The 21,179-nt window shown below is 36.5% G+C and overlaps 4 protein-coding genes and 1 long non-coding RNA gene across 6 annotated transcripts; 1 reads left to right on the forward strand and 4 right to left on the reverse strand.

The window, feature by feature from the left end:
• Positions 1 to 4,507: 4,507 nt before the first annotated feature.
• LOC122716152 lies at positions 4,508 to 5,666 on the reverse strand. The gene is made up of 4 exons (XR_006346967.1): positions 5,616 to 5,666; positions 5,347 to 5,432; positions 5,173 to 5,261; positions 4,508 to 4,570 (listed from the first exon to the last, which is right to left on the reverse strand). It is a non-coding gene; the product is annotated as an uncharacterized LOC122716152 (long non-coding RNA).
• Positions 5,667 to 5,818: 152 nt separating this feature from the next.
• Positions 5,819 to 11,960, forward strand: LOC122716147 (LIM domain-containing protein jub). Its single transcript, XM_043938945.1, has 6 exons — positions 5,819 to 8,241; positions 9,138 to 9,228; positions 10,857 to 11,026; positions 11,096 to 11,158; positions 11,230 to 11,412; positions 11,494 to 11,960. The coding sequence occupies exons 1-6, from the start codon at positions 6,322 to 6,324 to the stop codon at positions 11,713 to 11,715; spliced, it is 2,649 nt and encodes an 882-aa protein (XP_043794880.1). The 5' UTR covers positions 5,819 to 6,321; the 3' UTR covers positions 11,716 to 11,960.
• Positions 11,897 to 14,737, reverse strand: LOC122716149 (protein FAM210A). 2 transcript variants are annotated; one of them, XM_043938949.1, is made up of 6 exons: positions 14,585 to 14,737; positions 14,321 to 14,511; positions 13,958 to 14,246; positions 13,740 to 13,885; positions 13,587 to 13,666; positions 11,897 to 13,286 (listed from the first exon to the last, which is right to left on the reverse strand). In XM_043938949.1, exons 2-6 carry the CDS (start codon positions 14,457 to 14,459, stop codon positions 13,245 to 13,247), a joined length of 696 nt encoding a protein of 231 aa, XP_043794884.1. In that variant the 5' UTR covers positions 14,460 to 14,511; positions 14,585 to 14,737; the 3' UTR covers positions 11,897 to 13,244. The 2 variants fall into 2 exon arrangements, with proteins under 2 accessions (XP_043794884.1, XP_043794882.1); XM_043938947.1 differs by having other exon boundaries at positions 11,897 to 13,290; positions 14,585 to 14,736.
• Positions 14,738 to 14,918: 181 nt separating this feature from the next.
• LOC122716150 (angiotensin-converting enzyme-like) lies at positions 14,919 to 18,206 on the reverse strand. Its single transcript, XM_043938950.1, has 13 exons — positions 18,129 to 18,206; positions 17,654 to 17,791; positions 17,409 to 17,567; positions 17,246 to 17,345; positions 17,023 to 17,166; positions 16,630 to 16,933; positions 16,376 to 16,528; positions 16,187 to 16,311; positions 15,935 to 16,110; positions 15,694 to 15,854; positions 15,502 to 15,624; positions 15,243 to 15,427; positions 14,919 to 15,165 (listed from the first exon to the last, which is right to left on the reverse strand). The coding sequence occupies exons 1-13, from the start codon at positions 18,204 to 18,206 to the stop codon at positions 15,068 to 15,070; spliced, it is 1,944 nt and encodes a 647-aa protein (XP_043794885.1). The 3' UTR covers positions 14,919 to 15,067.
• Positions 17,823 to 20,890, reverse strand: LOC122716151 (coiled-coil domain-containing protein 113). Its single transcript, XM_043938951.1, has 4 exons — positions 20,395 to 20,890; positions 20,079 to 20,311; positions 19,812 to 20,011; positions 17,823 to 19,720 (listed from the first exon to the last, which is right to left on the reverse strand). Exons 1-4 carry the CDS (start codon positions 20,880 to 20,882, stop codon positions 19,574 to 19,576), a joined length of 1,068 nt encoding a protein of 355 aa, XP_043794886.1. The 5' UTR covers positions 20,883 to 20,890; the 3' UTR covers positions 17,823 to 19,573.
• Positions 20,891 to 21,179: the final 289 nt, after the last annotated feature.

Genomic DNA, 21,179 nt, shown 5'->3' on the forward strand with positions numbered 1-21,179 from the left:
GCGTTTTGTCACGTATTCTTGGCATTGGCTACTACTAAGATTCGACGGTATCTCAGATATACTAATAGTACGGCAATGGTCAATAAATCACGGTTCATTTGTTGATCTTTGATCAAAGCGTGGCTCGTGCAATCCAACGATAATTGTATACGATAAAGTGACGATGAGTAAATACGGTGCAGATCCACGGTTCTTGCATGGAAAGACCGTGAATCTGCACCATCTATCATTTAGACGGAAGATGGAAAAGCGAATAATTATATATGTGAATCATATCGTTTTAATAATGTTTTCTAGCATTTATTTATTCATTGGTGAAGCGTACGTGACGCAGATTTCTCGAAGAACGATATTTTATCGAGCATATGAGGCACAATTCTGTAGAATGTACGATAAGGGCATCGAGGGATTTCCGGCAATAAGTATCGGTAAAAGATAATTCTTTTCTGAAAATCGAACTTCCGCGGTATGAGTTGGAGAAACGGGTGATTGGCTCGAGGTCAAGTTGCAACGATGTCTTCCTGTGATTCACGATCAGAGAGATCGCGTGCAACTTGAAACTCACGTGAAACGAATCGAACTCGAATCAATTACGATCCATTAGCACGAAAGTTTCTTATAATATAAGGTTTGTAGTAAAAAAATATAGTATCAGGTTATAATAAAACTTGGAATATTTTTTTTACGAATGATAATATAATGTGGGTAATTTACTTAAATCGTATAAGCTCTGTGATCAAGTAGCGAAATAACTTTCAATTGGAAATTTTTAAATATCGTATGCGTGGGAAAATAGTTTTATGGAATTAAGAAACAAGTGACATAAATCGTTAGAATTTTAATCGCGGTGAAACTTGTTCCTGAGCTCTGAGAATTTTAACCAGCTAACTAATTTCAGGATATGATGAAGGTGCGATCGAGTTTTCACCACGCGGTGTTACGCATTTCCGGCGCCGTGCAGTATGCGACCGTTCATACGATACTTTCGTTGCTTAAGAATTTCATATTTCCGGCACAAATTCGCCATTTTTCCCTCGGCTCTCCTTGCCATAATGAAATCATCCACACAGCTCTCGCTACGTAACAAATTTATTTTCTCCGCAGAAACTAAGGAGTTCGCTAGGGGAAATTGTAGAATAAATATTATATTATAATTACGATTAATTATCACTGATTAATTTATGAGACGACCTAATATAAGACGGAGAATCTGGGAACCCGAAACCCGAACATACCACCTTTCGACATCCATACCTTGGAACTGGTAGCGCGTGACCATCTCGTGTGATCTCGTGCGAACCGAGACGTGATCTCGTCGAATTCTGGTCCCAAATGTTTAACTTTTTTAATTTTTTTCTCAACCGTGCTCCTTCGTTAATTAATAATAATCAAATTTCCTGCAACGAGAGTCTTGCATCCTCCTTTCAAACTCAATTGATCCAGAAAGGCTTCGTTCGTATTCTCATAGCAACCGTACACTTTCCATTCGCACAGATACCAATTATTCATCTCAAAGGCAGAAAGCGTAATCGTATCCTCGTTACAAGATCCTAAAAAGGCGAACGAACGCAATCCATCCATCACAGTGCAAGAAATTCGTTCATCGTGCAATTGCAACTCTTCTTTTAGATTCAATGGTTAAAATATTAATTGGAACTTCCCTCGTGGATAATTAAGGACGTCGCTGAATTAAATTGGTCGTTTCAACGGTACTCGAAAAATTATTTTGAACGTGTCCCTGGACGAGTAGCGTAGCATCTGACGCGAAATAACGTGGGAAGCGTCCTTCGCGTATAACGGCCTTCCTGAATCGCGTGACGCAGGCAAATTAACCGTTCGTTACACATATTCGCAACTTCCACGGTTATGGACAAACGAATTCGTCTTGTTTCCATTAGTTTCTAGTTCCATTTTTCAGCGGTGTGGTTCTCTTATCCTCTTGCTTTCGAGATCACGCAAGCTTCGCCATTTCTTTCGGCCCGTTTCCGAGATTTCCTTTATTGTTTCACTTTCACTTTTTCTTTCCTTATCGTTCGAGGAACGCTTAACCGGATATTCCATAAAGTATAATTAGTTACTTATCGATTAAACGTTTTAAAATTCATAGACCTCCTCTTGCTTTCAAGATCGCGAAAGCCTACGGACGTCGTTCTTTAACTCTGAGAAAGGAAAGCGATTGCCTTCTCCGTCTTTCTTCGTCTCTCCTTCTTTAAGACGACCTATTGTTTCCCCAGAAGATGGATGGGAACCGCGAATGTGCCGCGATTATTTTCTCGGTAAACTCACAGCATTCGAGGATAAAGATGCGTTTATGGCGATAGAAAGTAACCTGACACGGAGCTAAGTACCTTTTATGACTCAAACATCTTCTACTAAAATCGATTGATCGACTAATTTCTTATAATTATGCGTAAAAAAAAAAAAAATTAATTTTAATTGTCAATACATGAGCAAGAATGGGTTATTGCTTCTAAAGAGTTAAGATCTTCGATTTTAATTAAATTACCGTGAATTTCGATGTTGTTAGGTAAATATTCTTTATCTATCGAAACAGTTTCACGCGAAGAAACAACGAGCCATAATTTGCATTGCTAATGAAACTCGTAAAGTCTCGTGCCACTTTCGATGAGTTTCGTATACCGCGTGAAAAAAGAATCTTACGTTCGTGCTGACGTTAATTATCGTAAACATTCCACTCGTTCACTAGTTCTATGGGGAAGATCCTTAATAATTACACGTACGAATAATTACTCTCAACATTGTGTCGATAAATTTCTAGTTGCAGTTAGAACACGAGCAAGATCGATCGCGATCGCGATCGAAGGAAACTTAAGGACGACATCTCAATCACATCGGTCTGGCGTCCGTCTGAATTCCTGACAAGGTAGCAACCAAGAAGCAGCGTAATACCGTACGAAGCAGTCTCGCATGCGACACAATCCACTCACACGTCGCTACGAAACGAGACATACACGATGAAACACGTGCAACTCACTTGCCCATATGTTAAACGAGGGAACCGGCAAGACTTCCGTTGCTTGGGGCGTCGCATCGATACTAAAAGGTGTAGGAATTCGATTCGATGGCACAAAAAGGAACGGTGTAAGCTCGCATAAACGCGAACGAGGAAACGCATTGTCGGCACGGATAAAGAAAAAGGAAGAAAGTCGAACTCGAGGAAATTTGAACGAAATCTTACTTTCCTAATTGTCGACAAAAATCACACGGTCGCGCGCTTTCCTTTTTTAGAAAGCTAAAATCCCCTTTGTGCCGCGATAAATCAGCATATGTATACAATAAATCGGTAAACAGAAAGGATCTAATTATATCGCGGTTTAATTAAACCATCCCGATGCCGTATATCGGTCTTTCATCTTTTTCCGCGAAGAAATCGTCTTTTCTGCCTAGTCACCGTACAACTGGAATCGAGAAACAACTTGTACATCTCTAAGCGCGAGCATTGTGCACAGCTTGCACACAGGTGTATCGTACACACTATTACCGTGTACACACGCGCGTACACGCACGATCGGCATCGGTATAGAGGATGTAGTTAACCGGGCATTATAATATACAAGCGTCCACTGATACTACATCCATCCACCACTCTACAAACATAAATTCTGTCCTGAGTGCACGAGCAGTGGTGGGTGTCGTTTCTATTGTGCACCAAGACAGACACGCGCGTGTAGGGGCGTACACGCATACGATCGGACGCGATTCTATTCTCGTGCATTCCGAGCCATGCGGGTAGCACAGGGCTGCACGTTTCCTGTGTTCGCTCACGACACAACCAACCTCTCTTTACGCGTGCGTAAATGCGTAAGCGCGTGTACACGTGAACACATGTGCGATCTTGCGGCCGTAAACCGCGTGTTTATTGTCGCAGCAACGTGGCAGTACATGAGAACCCTGATGTCATATTGTACCGCGGTTCGACAGAAATGGATCGTGATCTGGTGTCAGTTTCTGTACTTCCGCTCGCGGCACACACGCAATGTGTAATCGCGCGTTTGAATATTTATTATAAATAATACGAAACTATATTTTTGTATTTTAATTATATCTAGCATTGTTGTCTGATTACTAATCCTAGATCTTTTAATTATTATCTTTTTAATAGGTTTCGAATCAACTATGATTTTCTATCGTCAAAAAATTATGAATCTTAAATTCTAATAATTTATTATTATAGTATTTATGAACGAGAGATTGGTTATTAAGAGACAGGCTAATGGAAAGACGGGATTCAAACACGTACTGTTACGTCAGAGGCGATATCGACTGATCGATCAACCAGTATTAACCAATAATGTATAGCTGCGCAGGTGCTTGGAAAAACGTGGGTTTTGCCGTCTCGTGGGTGGCTCGAAGGCTAGAAATCTGTGATTTTTGTTCACCTTTCGAAAATATAAAGTTTTCGTTGAGTGTGAGGTCGCCTTCGCCCACGTTGTTGCGATTGGTGAACAGCTGCGATACACGACGAATGAAAAGTTGGTTCCTTTCCCGCGTAGGAAGACAACGAGACAGTGGTTACGGCAATACGTGCAAACTTGAGCCAATGATCGAACTTTGAAACAAAAAAGAGAAAACAAAATTAATTCGTCTGTGGAATATATCCTGGAATATAGAAAAGATAAAACGGTTATTTTAATCATTAATCTGACAATCGTCACACGATTCGATTTTAATCGAGGAAGATGCATCGCGCCGAGAGGTTATGTGTCAATTGTTGCAAATTAATTGAGAACACGATGCGAGTGAACATACGTGATTAATTTCATTGCTTCTTTCATTCTCAGAATTCATCGATCACGTTGTCAGTGATCGTGAACGCGATCTCGTGAACAAGGCGTCGATTATCCCAAAACTTTCAGACCAATGAAGTATCGATGATCGTTTTGTTACGTCAGCCAAGCACAAGAAGCCTTTTCAAGCAATTGTAACGCGTACTCTTAACGTGGGATATGTAATAAATAATAAAAAAAATCATGAACTATCTATTTTTTGATACTTGACTTAAGTGTATGCAAGAGATATTCCTGATTGATAGATAATACTCTATGCAAGAGATGTTACTGATAGATAATTTCTACGTGTCGATCATGGTAGATACAAAACGCAGACAGTGTATATTGGAATTACATTACATTATTATGCGAGACACGATACCTGTGAATGCATGATGGCGCGCGAGACAGGATCCTGCATCTTTACCTGTCGACCTGTCCATTCTGTTCCTAGCCAGGTCCTGAAAAAACCTGTTTCGGCCACTACTGAATGCATTTGCTTCTGCTCTACCAACAACCAGTAGAGAGGGGGAATGATCTCGTGTTAAATTCCTACCTGTTTTCGATAAAGATATCTTCATTTAAATGCACAAAGGGTGGCAGGGAAGACAGAAGGAGCCCATTTATGCGTCTTAAAACAAACTGAAAACGATATCTATTAGTTTTTGTCTCCACGGAAAAATCTGCTCTTTCTTTCGTAAAATATATCGATGAAAGTTGCATTCTTTAAAAGTATCAATGTAAATATAATCATCTTTGATAATAATAATTAACATCTTGTAGAAAAAGAGTTGAATTTTATTATAATAAAAGAAAATGTATTACCTTCGTCAATGGATGAATTTTCATTTTGCACCGACCATAGCGCCAATTCAACTAAAAGGATAAGTCGTTATTTTGAATGCAGGAATCTTACTTTCCTTTACTGAAATCGGGTTTGTGGCGCCACATAGTGGAGGAAGATAATAACACAGGTTTCGTCTGGATGATTCGTAGCAGGGGAAAATGTCTCGTAGGTATCTGGTTTGACGAACCACGATGCGTGTGGGATACATGTGTGTGCGTATCGTGTGAATTTTCGCAGGTGGTGATTTTTCGTACGGAACGAATTATCCGAGATTTTGTGCCGGTGGACAAACGTTAGTCGAAACAAGAAGACGTGAGTTTGAGGCGCCGTGATCGCGGGGCGTATCCCAAAATCGTGGGGGAAAAACGGCCCTGATTTTATCCAGTAAACTTCATCGCGATATGTGTGTCGTGTTTTGTCGCATCTCATGAAAAAATTACGATTGTGAAAAAAAAGAAACATATGTAAAGACGATTTGAAAAGGTTAGGCGAAGAAACAAGTCGAAGAAAATCGATTTGACATGACGACCACCAAGCTGATTCAGCTTGTTGAACGATGTCGAATTTCTTTGTAATGATTTTTTTGAAGTCTTATTTTTAAACAATATTGATATATAATTTTCGCACAATAATTAAAAAATCTTTTTCTCTTATCATCGATCGCCTTACTGTGAATCACTGCCAATGTGTAACTCGGCCGACGATTCTTACGTACAAAAGCTAGGTTATCTGCAACTCGGGGATGAACCCACTGACGCCGGCGGTGCATCGGGTACCGGTAGGGTCACGGGATCACGACCTGAGGCCCAGGTACCCGTGTCGAGAAATACCATAACAAGAACGGATACCAGAGTGTCTGGGAGACCAGTTGGTGCTATTGAAAGTTTTATTGAAAGTAATACTGATACTTGCAGACAATCAACAACTGATTACAAGTTATATGAACGTGAAAATATAATAGCTGCATCAAGATTTGCCACACCAAAACCTGTGGAACAAATCAGTGCTCAGCAACAACAAAATCAAAACCGTATGAGTCATCAACAAGCACCGGTATATGAAAATATTGACTACTATCCACAACAAAATCAACCTCATCCTCCTTATTATCATCCAGTGGAATCTAGAAAAAGTCCTAAAAGTAGTCCAAGAGGTTCATTAGCAAGTGAATCTTATGAACCCACTTTTAGAAAAGCACAACCACAAGTGCCTACTGGAAACCGATACCAATCTGCATCTCCAGCAAAAGAATTACCTCCATATGAAGCACCTCCTGTGTATGAAAATATTCAAGAAGTACATTTCCCAGATAATACACAAAATAAACCTGGTCCACAGGTTCCACCAAATTATTATCATCCAGCTACAATTAATGGTGGTGATTATGTTGTCATGACTGGTAAAGTGGGTCAAACACAAAATCAGAGAGGTATAACACAAAATTTATCATATACACAACAAAGAGGAAGCAATATACGTGGTCAAAGTTATGATGGTTCAAGTTTACAACGATGTGTTGATTCCTCTACATCAAGGTACTTACAAGGATCTTCTTCATCTTTGGATCATCAGGCTGGTAGAAGTGCTTATGTTCCACCATCTGAATTACAAACACCGACCAGAAATTTTAATTATAATTCTGAACAGCAACAACATTCTCCCAGATCAGGGCTTCCTTACCACAGTGAATCTCCACCAATCCGCTTACCTCCAGAACCACATCATTATCGTGGCACTCTGGATAGTTCAATAAGTGGACAGCATGGGTTTAGAGCTTCAAATCATATAGAGAGTGTACAACAGCCGCAATATCGTCAGGATAGCCCTCAAAATTATAAACCGTACATAGAATCAAATACAAGAAGTACAAATGCAAATATTACAGGAGAAACTCAAGCTAGAAACTCACCTGTTTATGGTGTGAGGCAAGGAGAGCAATCTGCTTGCCGTAATTCTCCTTGTTACTCTCCAAATAGAGTGTTGCCACCAAATGAAAGAAATTATCATCATCAAGAATCTAGAGCAGATTTTCCTGCCAGAAATTCTCCAATTTATTCTTCTAACAGATCAACAGAGCATTTAAGATTAAGTAATTTACAAAATGACAGAAATTTTGTTCAGGAAGTACCTGATCCTTCTGAAACATCAAAACCATCTCCTATGTATTCACCTAGCCGTAATGATAATTCCAGAATTGTAACTAATAACAATAATATAAGAGGTTCTCCAAAATCAAGTCCAACTCACAATCAAATATCATCTGATACAGTCGCACAAAACGTGATTAATTCACCAAGACACGTGTCACCATCTTCCACGAATAATATCGGAAGTCCTCTACGTGGTCAAATACAAACACCAGTGACTACTGGTACACCTACCACCGCAGAATCTGATCCAAATATTCATGGACCTAGAATTACCAGTCTCCCTCCAGGGGTGACCAGTGGTGTGGCCGGCCCTGTCTTTTTAAACGCTGGTGTACCTGTGTTACAAAGGCCATCCGAACCTGAACGGGAGGAAAGAAAGTCAGTCAGTCCACCAATGAAACCGACATCTGGCAAGGGATTACTACCCTACAATGTCATACCACCCAGACCTTCCGTAAGGAACTATAACATAAAAAAATTAATATATGAAACTTGTCTCCAATTTCTCCAATTAATATAATAATTTTCTAATAAATGTATTTTCTGCTTTTTTTCTTTGTAAAATTAGTCTACAATGTATCGCTACAACCATATTAATTGGGTTACGAGAACGCATCATTGCTTTCGATTTGTGTTGGCCGATTGCCAAGCATGCTGATCCATTTGATTTAATATAAAAGCTATAGCAACTAACATTTTATTTATACGATATACTTCGATGATTTTTTAGAAATTATTCTTGGAGAAAAAAATAAAAAGATTGTACATTTTTTTGTCATTCTCATCTCGTTCAAGTTATAAATAAGTTATAAAAAAGTTTGCGTTTCTTTTCATACTTAAACGATGACATCACGAATGTCAGTCGTTATCGCCAATATTTTACGTAATGACTGACCTATGTGACGATAAGATTAGCCGTCTGCCTAGATGGATATACTGTTTCAAACAATTCGAAAAATATTTCCTTTCATGATTTGCTAAAAAAATAAAAGAAAAAAAAATTGGCATGAATTTCGAGGACTTTTGGCATCGTTCGAAAAGAAACGCGATATTTTACGATTCGTGACGAGTCCTTTCTTCGAACTCGCGCTGAATCACACATTGTAAATTGTCAGCTCCTGACAAACGCTGTATAGTTACCGTGTAATATTTTATTCATAGACTGTGTACGCATTCCCGCGATGCATGTAATATACCCTATGTATCGACTTTTCTCTTTTTGCCTCTTGAAACGTTGTTTGTAACAGTATGCAAATTTATGTGTCCCTATGACGAAATATCCTATCTCGATCTATGGCACCATTTGTCACCCGACCGATCACAACGCGGGATGTGATTTATTTCTTGCAGGGGCCCACCGAAGCGGAGAGAAAAATAGAAGAGTTGACGAGACAACTCGAGGAGGAGATGGAAAAACAAGAAGAGGAAGGGGAATACTTCGGTAAGAATCGAACAATACCAAAACAATCGTCGAACGTTCACGAAGATATTCCACCGATATCTTTAAATCTGTTGTTGGATCGAAACTTTCTCGTTGCATCATCTTTATTAGAAACAATATTCATTTATTCTTACCGATTATCGTGATCCGTTTTTCCAGCAATATTGATATAATATGTTTAAACAGATCAAAAATGCGATAATTTCGCATAATTCCATCATTAGGGGACTTAATTTCCGACACGTTCCGATCCATAATTTGCAGCCGATTCCAAGAAGGAATAAAAAACTAGCAGGGGTACCGTGCCAATTCCCACGGCGCAAGTTCCCTCCTTGGTTAGACCGGTTTCGGAAAATGGAGTCAAGTTTCAGTGTGTCGCGAAACTTTTTAACAGCGACGTTTCGTTGACATTCACTCTCTGCCCATTCGTTTCCACCTACGTGTCTTAGCACCTACATGAAGCACCGCAAGTGTGCGCGTTACATGCGTATGTAAGATGCACGCATACATGTATCATTTCTCCCTTGTATTATACGTGAGTATCGATGCAACGTAAGGTGATGTTCACATTGGGCATTCTGCTCGACGTCTATTCTCTTTTGAAATCAATTATTCGATATTTCGATGAAAAATATTGCACGAATATAAAGATAGAACCTCCAAATAATAAGGGTGCAGAGATATTAATGAAGTAATCCTCCATATCATAATCGACGAAGAGATTTATAATATTACTTATTTAAAATTTCTCAAAATATTTTGTCACACGTTAAAAATAAAGTTTTACGATACATTTTCTTACTTTAATAATTTCGAAAAATTATACAATCGTGAAACACTTATCAATGTAGATAAGCATGCATTCGATGCAAATTACTTTCGTCCATGTCTATATTCGGTTCCCTAACATTTTTTTTTAAAACCAGTATTTTCAGAATTATTCATACACGATAGTGGTCTAGATTTTATTTGAACGTAGCTTAAACACGAGGCAAAGAGGAACTGAAAGATTCGCGCGAGTGGATAGGAACTTCAGTTGAGCGAGCCAATGTCGAGTCGAGAGGTAGCCTGGCGTTTAGGTTGAGCTTAGTTTGTGCTCCTCTTCGTTTTTGTGTACGAGTTACTATTCTTCGTGTAACGTCCTATACACGGCAAACAACCGTGGCCAGGTCGCGCTCGCCGCGGTAAGTAATCTCGTTATAGATAGACTAGTCCGACTCGTTGGCGGATTCTAGTTCGAGCGAGACTGGCCTAGTGAAACCGAACCATTGAATCGAAACTACAAGTGTCACGAACGGTGAATGAGGGATAAAGGATTTCTGTGGTGGGAATGGCAGGGCCGGTATTACCCATTGATAGTTGTAAGTGCGTTTCTTCCAACTAGTTCCTCTATATCGTACCATTAGCCTATGTTTCTGACAGTTATTGACCCTGAAGAGCGGATCTCATTGTCGAGTATCGATGGGGGTATTTTTAAACGCTGCCAATGCGACCGAACTATAGAGTTATGGTTGACAAGGCACTCGCACGATTCCAAAAATAGTTCAGGGGTTTATTGCCACAAAGAAAGTATTGTCATATGGTTTTGACGCGATATCGGTAAAGCATACGTTGATATTTTCTGTCAGGTATCTGTCATACATGCGGTGAAAAAGTGACTGGAGCTGGCCAAGCCTGCCAAGCCATGGGCAACCTTTATCACACAAATTGCTTTATATGCTGTTCGTGTGGAAGAGCGTTACGCGGCAAAGCGTTCTATAATGTTCACGGAAGAGTATACTGCGAGGAAGATTATCTGGTACGTAAGACACTAATTGCGATGGACGCGTGATACGATGACATAGCTCATAGAACGTTTTGTCTGTAGTATTCTGGCTTCCAACAAACCGCCGAGAAATGCGCAATCTGCGGTCATCTCATCATGGAAATGGTAATTAAGTCGATGATGTTAAAGTGACTTACGTTGGTATTGTAATTAACCGAATATTCCCTTGTCCGTAGATATTACAAGCAATGGGAAAGTCCTATCATCCAGGATGCTTTAGATGTTGCGTTTGCAACGAATGTCTTGATGGTGTTCCCTTCACCGTCGATGTGGACAATAAAATTTATTGCGTAAACGATTACCACAGAATGTTCGCGCCAAAATGTGCCTCCTGTGGTAAAGGAATTACTCCAGTCGAAGTAAGCAATTTCATTTTTATGTGATGTAATTTCTTCTATAAACAGACGTGATTTTGAATAATGGGAGGTCTTGCTTTTCAGGGCACAGAGGAGACCGTAAGAGTCGTTTCCATGGATAAAGATTTCCACGTAGATTGTTACGTTTGTGAAGATTGTGGCATGCAATTGACTGATGAACCGGACAAACGATGCTACCCACTCGATGGTAGACTTATGTGTCGTGCGTGCCACATCCAACGCATATCCCACACGCAACCCAGGGCACCACAGCCAGTATCAGCTAGTTATCAATTTATGGGATAAGTTAAGTTAAAAAGTTTTAAATTGAATGTTTAAAATTGAACTGCGCTCGCGTATCGATCATCCAATGATGAATATCGTAAGAACTGATTAAACAAACCGACCTATTAATAATATAAACCTTAAGTATGTCTATCAAAGTATAAAAAGTTTACAAGGTAGAAATTCATAGAAAACACAGATGTTGATATTTATGCAATATGATTAATCTATATCTACGAAAATAATATAGCTTTATTGTTCCTCTATAACTTGAGATATTGACATAACCTAGCAAGACTGGATACAGAATTGAAATATTTAAGGCGAGTAGATACTTACAGACATTGTCTGCAGATGCTGCAATCTATATCGAGAATATATATTTGAGAATATATATCTGAAAACAATAGAAAGAGTCTTGTTGAATATATATGTAGATACAATAATTAATATAGTATGTACAAGAACAATGCATGTATATTGACTGCAGATGATATCTATAAGCTTAAAACGCCTTCATACATACACTGCCTCTTGGGATCATTTAGATTTTATAATCAGGTCGATGTTTGATCTTTTTTAACAATATACGTGTATATCCTTGCGATCTACAAGAAATAATTTTCTATTGACAGCTATTAATATAAGTTAACGGTATATTTAATATATGTGCTCTTATTTATTTTGTCTAAGGTACTGCGACAATGCAGTAATCTCGTTAGGATGAACGAGTTGCGCAGGCAACTGTGATATATTAGCATAATAATTATATCGTCGTTAAGCAATGATTCCTTATTTTAGCTCGTGTATATATGTGCACAATTTTATTGTCAGGTCGTTTTTTTCCTTTTTTACGATTAAGAATTTGGATTCGTATGATGGTCTATAATAAATATGCCGTATTATTACCATATTCGATGTATCGCGTTTGCTAACAGTATTTATTACGACAATACATCATATATCAATTATTAGTATCAAAAATTTCATGCAATACTCTTTGACGTTTATGATTATTACTCAGGAATTTTAATGATACAATCATAATGTTATTGTTGGAAATTTATATAAATCTTAATATTTGAATCTAGGAATATTCGATGTATTAAAGGTGAATAATTTTAAGATACTACAACGCACAAAATGTGCTGCCAAAAAAAAGCTTCTCTATATCTGATTAATAAATATTTCTGCGTGTAGATAACATAGGCTGATGATAAGTTGCGTGTATTGTAGGTGAAAAGTACAATGTTATTTAAATGTATGCACGGTATGTAAGGTAAAAAAACATCCGTTCAATAAAGAAAGATATATCTGACCAGCCTTAGTTGATTTTTAAGATTTAAAGGTAAAGGAGTTATACATTATCTTTTGTATAATATTACATACAAGATTTTTCTTTTATCGTAACATCATAACGTTTACACATTTACAAGAATTAATATACATCCACCCGATCATCCAGGTTTTCAGATTATAAATTTTTATCCATTGATCAAACAGCTTCGTCTTATCTATTCGCTATGTTTTCGGAGGTTCCGTACTTCGTTCTATCGTTTTGAATCCTGCTTTTGTTGTTTTACTTGATTCTGCTGTCTACAACATAGGGTACATGTTACATATACGAAGAAATATAAAATTGAATACCCTAAATATAAAAATAGCGTAAAGTTTAAGACAAGCAGAAAAGAAATAGAGATAAATTCTAATCTCTGGTAATAAAAGAAAGTAAACCTACACACAATTTCATATGCAGACTACATCAAGAAGGCATGTAAGAAGTAATTTAGATATCAGTTTTAATTGGAAATAACAATTGGAATAGTAAATTGGGTTTAATCTTAAATTAAATAAAAAAAAAACAATATTTAAATATAATTATATTTGCGTACCATATGTGATTGTTTACCAAATGACAGAGGTTTTACAATTCCCGATTTGCTAAGTTGTCTAATTGCCATTGTTGTACATCCTATATGTCATGTACGTATTATTATTCATTTTTCGTAATCGTAAATTTAATACATAAATCTTTATTTAATTACCTATAGTGATGGTATATCTAAGAGGTGTGAATATTTTATAAAGAAGATATGCTAATGCCCAATTTCCAACATCTGAGTTTTTTACCACTTCTACATATTTCTTACTAAAATGCATAAGTTCCATAACGTATGTAATATCCACACCACTGAAAAAATAGACATAACAAAGTAGTGTGATAGTGTAACTTACCATACAAACACCATATAACAGAGCTTACTTTTTAATTATAAAATAGAACGAGACCATCCAACCTATAGAAGTAATTATATGAACTGGTATTAAAACATGCCAATAGTCCTTCGTCATTTGCTTCATTTTCGCAAATACTGTTACTTTTTTTGCCGGTTCTATCTTCGGGATATTCCTTTTACTAGCGTTCAAGTTATAATATCGCGCCACCAGAATATTCTTAGTAAATTTATGCTTATATGGTATTTCGTACGCTTTAATATGATTGAAAAACGGGACATAATTGCATGACAAATTTCTATAATGTAGATGCTTTTCTGAAATTGACGATATCATCTTGTCTTGTATGTTTGAATCATTGTCAAAGTAATAACTTTACGCGTTAACCTACCGAAAAGTTTAAATCTCCAACGTCCTGAATTGGTATACCGTATAAAACGCGTTGTTTCTAAGAAATTTTTTGTCGCTAGTATAGGAGTAAATCCTAAAGTAGATGCAAATCTCATGCCCCGGCAAAAAATCACATCCATTTTTTAAAGACGAGTGTTGATATTTCTAACCAACAAAGTCCTGTTGTTCGTGCTGCGAGACAATTATAATATTGATTCTTTCGATTCGCATGTTTTACGCAGATAAATTGGACAGAACAACTTACCGGATGATTTTTACGTTCTGGCGGCGTTGACTTACGTTGTTATTAATAAAAATTACATAAATATATTAGCAAAAAAAAACTCACATGTTTTCTATGTCGTATATTGTAAAAGACTGTTTGATGATCGGAACATAATCATCGATAGCTGAGCCATCTACCGAGCTACGTATCGTTAATATATAGGCGACGGCCATGTTTGCTAATAGATATTTTGTCAGGGAACTTCATAAACAACTGTTGGTTATTATTTTTAACAGCAATAAGATTGATCCAGAATATTTATAAATAAATTTACAATACAAAATATTATGGGAACATTTAATATAATAACATATAAATATGCTGATTTTTGGCATCAATTGCTAGTACATATACACAAAATATAGTTATCTTTGATTATATAAACTTTGTTTTAAAGGTTTCATAAGATATTTACATAATTTTTTATATATGTACAATGATATTTGAATCTGTATTTATTTGTTAACACATTAAAACTTGCGAAATAATTAAAACCAGTGGAAGAAATAATTGCGAGGTGATTTTTCGAGCACCATTTTGGTACCAGTGAAAAAATAACGCTGAAATAAATTATAGAACAATTATAACTATATAGAATATATTAGAATATAATCTTTTTTATTATTTTTATATTTACCTGTATCGTCGCGATTTGTAATCCATCCGACAACCGGCTCCATTTCATTTTGTCGTTTCAACCATTGATTTAAAGGCTCGAAATATCTCAATATAGCTCCAGCATCCATTCTGTTTGTTCTTCCCCTTGTCATTTGACGTACAACATCTTTCCAAGGTTTAGATGAACCCATTGATAATACATCACTAAAGAAATAAAAAAGAAATAAGATATATTTTTTTAATTTTTATCTATAGTCATATAACAATTTATCACGTACGATAATAATCTTCCAGCATCTCGTGATCTGTAAAAATCACAGGTATGTAGATCACCAGTGTGACCTGCTATTTCACATAAAGATTCGAACAATTGAAATTGCAAAACAACACCAACAAAATATCTAAAAATAAAGTCATATCAATATTGGTATTTATTAAACTGCATTATAATTGCAATAAAAATTGAATACTTGGCGTAAAGAGCATCAGCTGGTACATGATATTTTGAACCAGGATCGAAATCTCTTTCCGATCGTGGCACTGGCGGAACAATTCCTTGATATTGTAATCTTAACTCCCACCATTTGTTCGTCATATCCGCAACACCCTCGTTGAACACATACCATCTCCACTTTTAACATAATGCAAATACAAATTTTATATATCGATTTCAATAAAGATATCGTATTTGTAAATAAAATATTGCGAAACCTCATCGACTATGTAAGCAAATGGCATGTAGGCAATTTTACGAAGCGCCATTAGCATTAAAAAATTGATATCACTTCCATAATCATCCGTAGTATTGTCATGTAATTCGAGTTTACTTAAATGTTGAGGCGTGAACACTGAGAGTTCGATTGCATCGCTGACTGCCTCGAAAAATCCTAATTTACAGTCGTGAAATTAATATTCATCCAATCATTGAACTTTCATTACTAGATTGATGATGTTTCTCGTCACCTGGAATTGCCTCGTTCCTAAATAATAATGGTTGATCCCGATATTGCAAATAATATTGTAATCGAGCGATTTCGTGATGAGCCGATAGTAAATCTTCCATCGTGACTCTCGTACATTGTTTTATCCTGTAAAATGAAACTTTAATAAGTAAAATTGTAATATATTAATTAGTAATGGTAATTACTATACCTGTAATCGATTCTATTACAAAAATCCCAAGCGCTAGGAGAACATTTTACGTCTCTGTCGATAGGTTTCTCAAACAAGGAGAATCTCCAGAATTCAGGAGGCATCGGTTTCATACCGAGCGAAGTAAAAAATTCCTCTGCTATTTGGAACATCCTTCAATATTTTTCAATTATTTAACTTTTTCTTTTTTCTTTTTGAAATTTATCAATTAATAATAAATTTAAATATCATTCAAATGGGTGAATAAATATTACCTTAAAGATGTGAAACTTTGAATCATCATCTCCAAAGTGACATCAAGCTTCTTACTTGCCGGAAACGGTTGCACCAGATCGTAAAGTTCTTCCCAATTTTGCGCCCACATGTTCCCCAAGATATGCGCCGGAAGTGGTCCATCCCTTCTCACTTTGTCCCCGTATCTTTCGAATAATTTTGTCCTCACATAAGTGAAGAGATTTTTGTACAAATGCATAATGGCCGACATTACATCCGCTGTATTCTGTTGGAAATATTCTTCTTCGAAAAACTCTCTCATTTGATCACCAGCATCCTGAAATCCTAGATCGAAAGATATTCTTGAAAAGGGAAAATTTTTAGAAAAAAATATTTATATGTACACATGTTTAAATATAATTTTATTCTATCACCATTTAATCTAGCAGCTTGATTCGCTAACTGAACATATCTTATGTATTTAGTCTTCAATTGAGGCCCAGTGGCTTCGTGCCAAGCATGCCAATAATATAATAATTCATCATAGTTTTTCGATTTTGCCATTGCCTTATTCACATCTGAAAAAAAATGTGAATACAATTATTTGATATTTTTATATCGATTGATCTTCACTTTAAACTTGATGTAGAAACTAACCATGATCCAAACTTAGATCGCAATTTACTTCTATAGTTCTGTAAGGACACACTCGTGTTCTCGCGTATATTTCCTTCATTTCCAATATAAGATTGTGTAACTGAAAATATTAACGATATTTTTTTAATCTTTTAATTGACTATCATAATATCTTAATATTTACCTCGTTGAATTTGTCATCGGTCAAAGAGTTTCGTCCTTTTATAGCAATCATTTTTAGTTCCCTTTGAGCGAAGGGATCTCCTATTCGACTCCAAGCAAAACTTACGGCTTTTCTCCATGAAATTCGATCAAATTTCAACTTCAAAGATTGTTCCTCTATCTACGATAGAATAGAAATAAAGAAATAACGATTTTTGGAGATTAAGTTTTTATTAGAATTTTGTATTTAATTGTTAATAATTTAACCATTCTTCGACGATTCTCTTCAGTGACATTCGTCGCAAAATTCCATTGCGCTGTTATTACTCTCGTACACATCGCAGAAGCTTCATTGTCATATTCTCTAAGAAATTGCAAAGCATCCCCTAAATTCACGTTCATACCCTGAATTAAATTCAAAGAAAGATGAAAGGGATTTTAATACATTCGACCACGTTCTATTTCGTCTAATCAAACAACAATATAATAAAATTTTGCAACGCTATTTGTTAAGCGTGAAAATCATTCTCTTCTGGCCTAGATAATGCTATTATGTGATGCATGACTAATTAGAATTTTAAATACGAATTCGGCCTAATATCCTTGAGGGTATAATGAGTCTTCCTCCAACCGTGTCAAGTAGGCAAGCTTTTATCAAAGTGTATCATCTCCAAATACCGTTAATATGATTATTTATGAACGACAATGAAGTAGAAAAGATTTGAATTGATATTGTATTTACCTCTAAATATTTGTTGAAGCTCCCCTGCATCAGAGAGCAAACGATCAAGATACCGATTAATTTTCTTACGATCATCATCTTTACCGTCGTTCAAATGGAACCAAAAATCAATCAAATAGATAGAAAAAGTCGTGGATGGTTCTCGAAATCGTTTTTCATCCTCACGGAAAATAAAATGGAATTAGAAAGTCAGGATGTTGACCAATCGATTCTTCATGCACCACTGAGCATATTATTCTTGTCATTTCACTAACGCGTCTATTTTTTTATTTTTTTAATTCTTTTTTTTAAATTATACTTTAAACAAGATTGATGAAGAAGAAATATAAATTTTCTTTTTCACAATGATCCGTTAACGCATAAAATCTAGTTTTCACTTCCTTTTATAACTGAAAACTTTTGATTTGATATGATAAATTGTAATTTTTTTATATCGTCCCACACATATACAAGTTCATCAAATTCGATGAAGATATCTTCAACTTTTCTTTCAAATAAAATATTATTCAAATTTTTCGGAGAAAAAATTTCGGTAAATAGTTCACCAGTTCGATCAGCAGTTGATCGAACAATCGGTACGTCGATGTTGTCGTCGCGAAACTGAATCACCAGATTCAGAAAGAGAGACATGGTCTTCCGGGACGGATATTCCACGGGCGAAAAGAGGAAGGGACAGGCATCGTCAGTGCGTGAAGCGTGACCATCCAACATACCGTGGCACACGCCAAAATCCTCCCATCTTCAACCCGATTTTAGTTTCTTAATGCGTTTACAACAATGCATGAATGCAATTCATGGAAATGGGAAATAGATGGGAAGCTTCGTTTCTTTTGTAAAAAAAAAAAAACCAGAGAACCGAAACGAGTTTTTAACGAGGGATCTTTATGAAAAAGTGAATTGAATAAAATTATTGATGATCGTTTCAATAATGATTCAAAAATTGTGAATCCATTCCACATTCGGAAATGATAACTTTTATCTTAATCGCGAATCATTTTAGCAAAATTTATTTTGATAAAATTTTTTATTGCAAATGTTTTGAAAGAAGTGTTGTTGTTAAAATGTTGAAAGATTTTACCATTGGGGGCAAATATAAAAAATTGAATTTCTGGATCAAAAAATAAAATTATTAAGTCGTCGTTGCGTTTAAAAAAATCTTTTTAATATTCGTGTTTTATGGAAAGTATATATTGTCATGGAAAGTGGACGATCGTTTCAAGCTTCCTTCGTCTTCTAAACAAGCACCGTAACTCCAATTATCCGGTGGCGTAACCAGTGACGGTACTAGACCGTCGTAATTCTTTTACAGATATAATTGCATCCCTAGCTCCCAGCAAAAAAGCGTTTTGCCTTCGAATAGTGGAAACGATTTTAGAAACTACAATAGGATAGGAAATAGGAAAATTAGGTAAATGTTCTAAATAAATCTACTTTTTGCCTCTTTTTTAATTTTTTTCGTTCCATATTGTTTGCTTCTTATATTCTTCGAATATTATCTTTTCTATATTCCTACGTCTCTGCAATAATTTATAAGATTTCTCTAATTCCACGTATTCTTCTTGAAGTTTGATAAAATCTAAAATATCAGGTGCCTAAAAAAATATGATATTACCTCATATGTAATCCCACCAACTTGTATTTATATTTTATCGGAAAGAAAAATAAGATTATGTAAATTTTTACAGTATGATTCTCCGTGAAATTCAACAATTGCGTCAATTTTTTCTGTTGCCGCTTCACTTGGCTCGCGAAAATATCATACTCAATATTTATCTCCTCGATCTGTTTCTGTTTCAACATGGTCTCCTCCTTCAACTCTTTCAATTTCACCGACAGAGAGTTCAATTTCTGCTTGTGTTGCGTCAATTTCAAGTGGTAGTAACCTGTTACGAACAAAAAATGTACGTACCCAATCTCCGTAATAATAAAGATCATTTCTCGATCAATCACCTGCGATCTTCTTCATATCGATCACATAAAGATTCTTCTCCTCGAGCAACTTTGCTAAATCCTGATTCTCGATCTTCAATTTCTCGAAATCGATGACGTGAAGCATCTCCCCGAGCTCTTTCCTCTGTGCAAGTTGCAGTCTGGCCCTTTTGATCTGAAGCTTTACAGTGGCCGTCTTCAATCTCAACCTCTCCAGTATCGTGCTCGCCGATTTCAGCCATTCCTCGATGAATCTTCGCGAGATCCCACGCGTAAAAAAAAAAAAAAAACGCATTCACAACACGTTGCAACACGTTCCGATCACACGCGCAATCACCTGGTCAGTCGTTCGGCAGGTATCTTGCCTGTCAATCGATCCACGCCCTCAGTAACCACTTCCACTTCGAAATCCTCCTTCGCCTCTTGGATCTCATTGATCCGTATTTCGATCTCGTCTATGTGAGCCTTCAAGTCCATTTTCCTCTTTCTCACATAGTTTTGCAAAAGATCCAATTTCTTCTTCAATTCCTCCACTTCCTTCTTCGCCATTACTATACGATGAGGTATCGGGATTCTGATGCGTGAAATAATAAGAGAAATAAGAAGAGATAGAAGAAATAGGTGTCGTTTAAATAAGTTCTCTAACTTTGCTCCTTCGGTCAATGTTACGACACTTGTTGTCGCTCTAAGTCGTGTTATGGATGGTGATCGGGAACCAGATATACTGGGCACGGTTGGACTTAGTCTTCCCGGATCGTGTAAATTGAAGAAACTTTCCCGAAAGCTTACATGCGATAGCGCTCTTGGTATCAAGTGCGCTGTCATTCTTCGAGTGATCTTTTCTCTCTCGAGGATAGCCTTTATCACTTGATTGATTGACAAATTTTTTTCGTTTCGTGAATTTTATGAGATCGAGATCTGTTTAATTTCGTTGATATTTGTTAAGGAAGAATAATTACTCTTTACCTTTTAGACTGTGGGGATCCTGACGTGACAAGTATCGTTCATAAATATCGTTCTCTAAAGTCAACATCCAGATTTGTTGCAATAGATTTTCTTGCAATTCCTGCAACTCGTCGATGTCCATTACTATATAATGATCGAGGATTAGGTTAAAACGAG

This window comes from Apis laboriosa, unplaced genomic scaffold (assembly GCF_014066325.1).
Source record: "Apis laboriosa isolate Shangri-la unplaced genomic scaffold, ASM1406632v1 scaffold42_cov153, whole genome shotgun sequence".
In the NCBI taxonomy this organism is placed as follows: Eukaryota; Metazoa; Arthropoda; class Insecta; order Hymenoptera; family Apidae; genus Apis; species Apis laboriosa.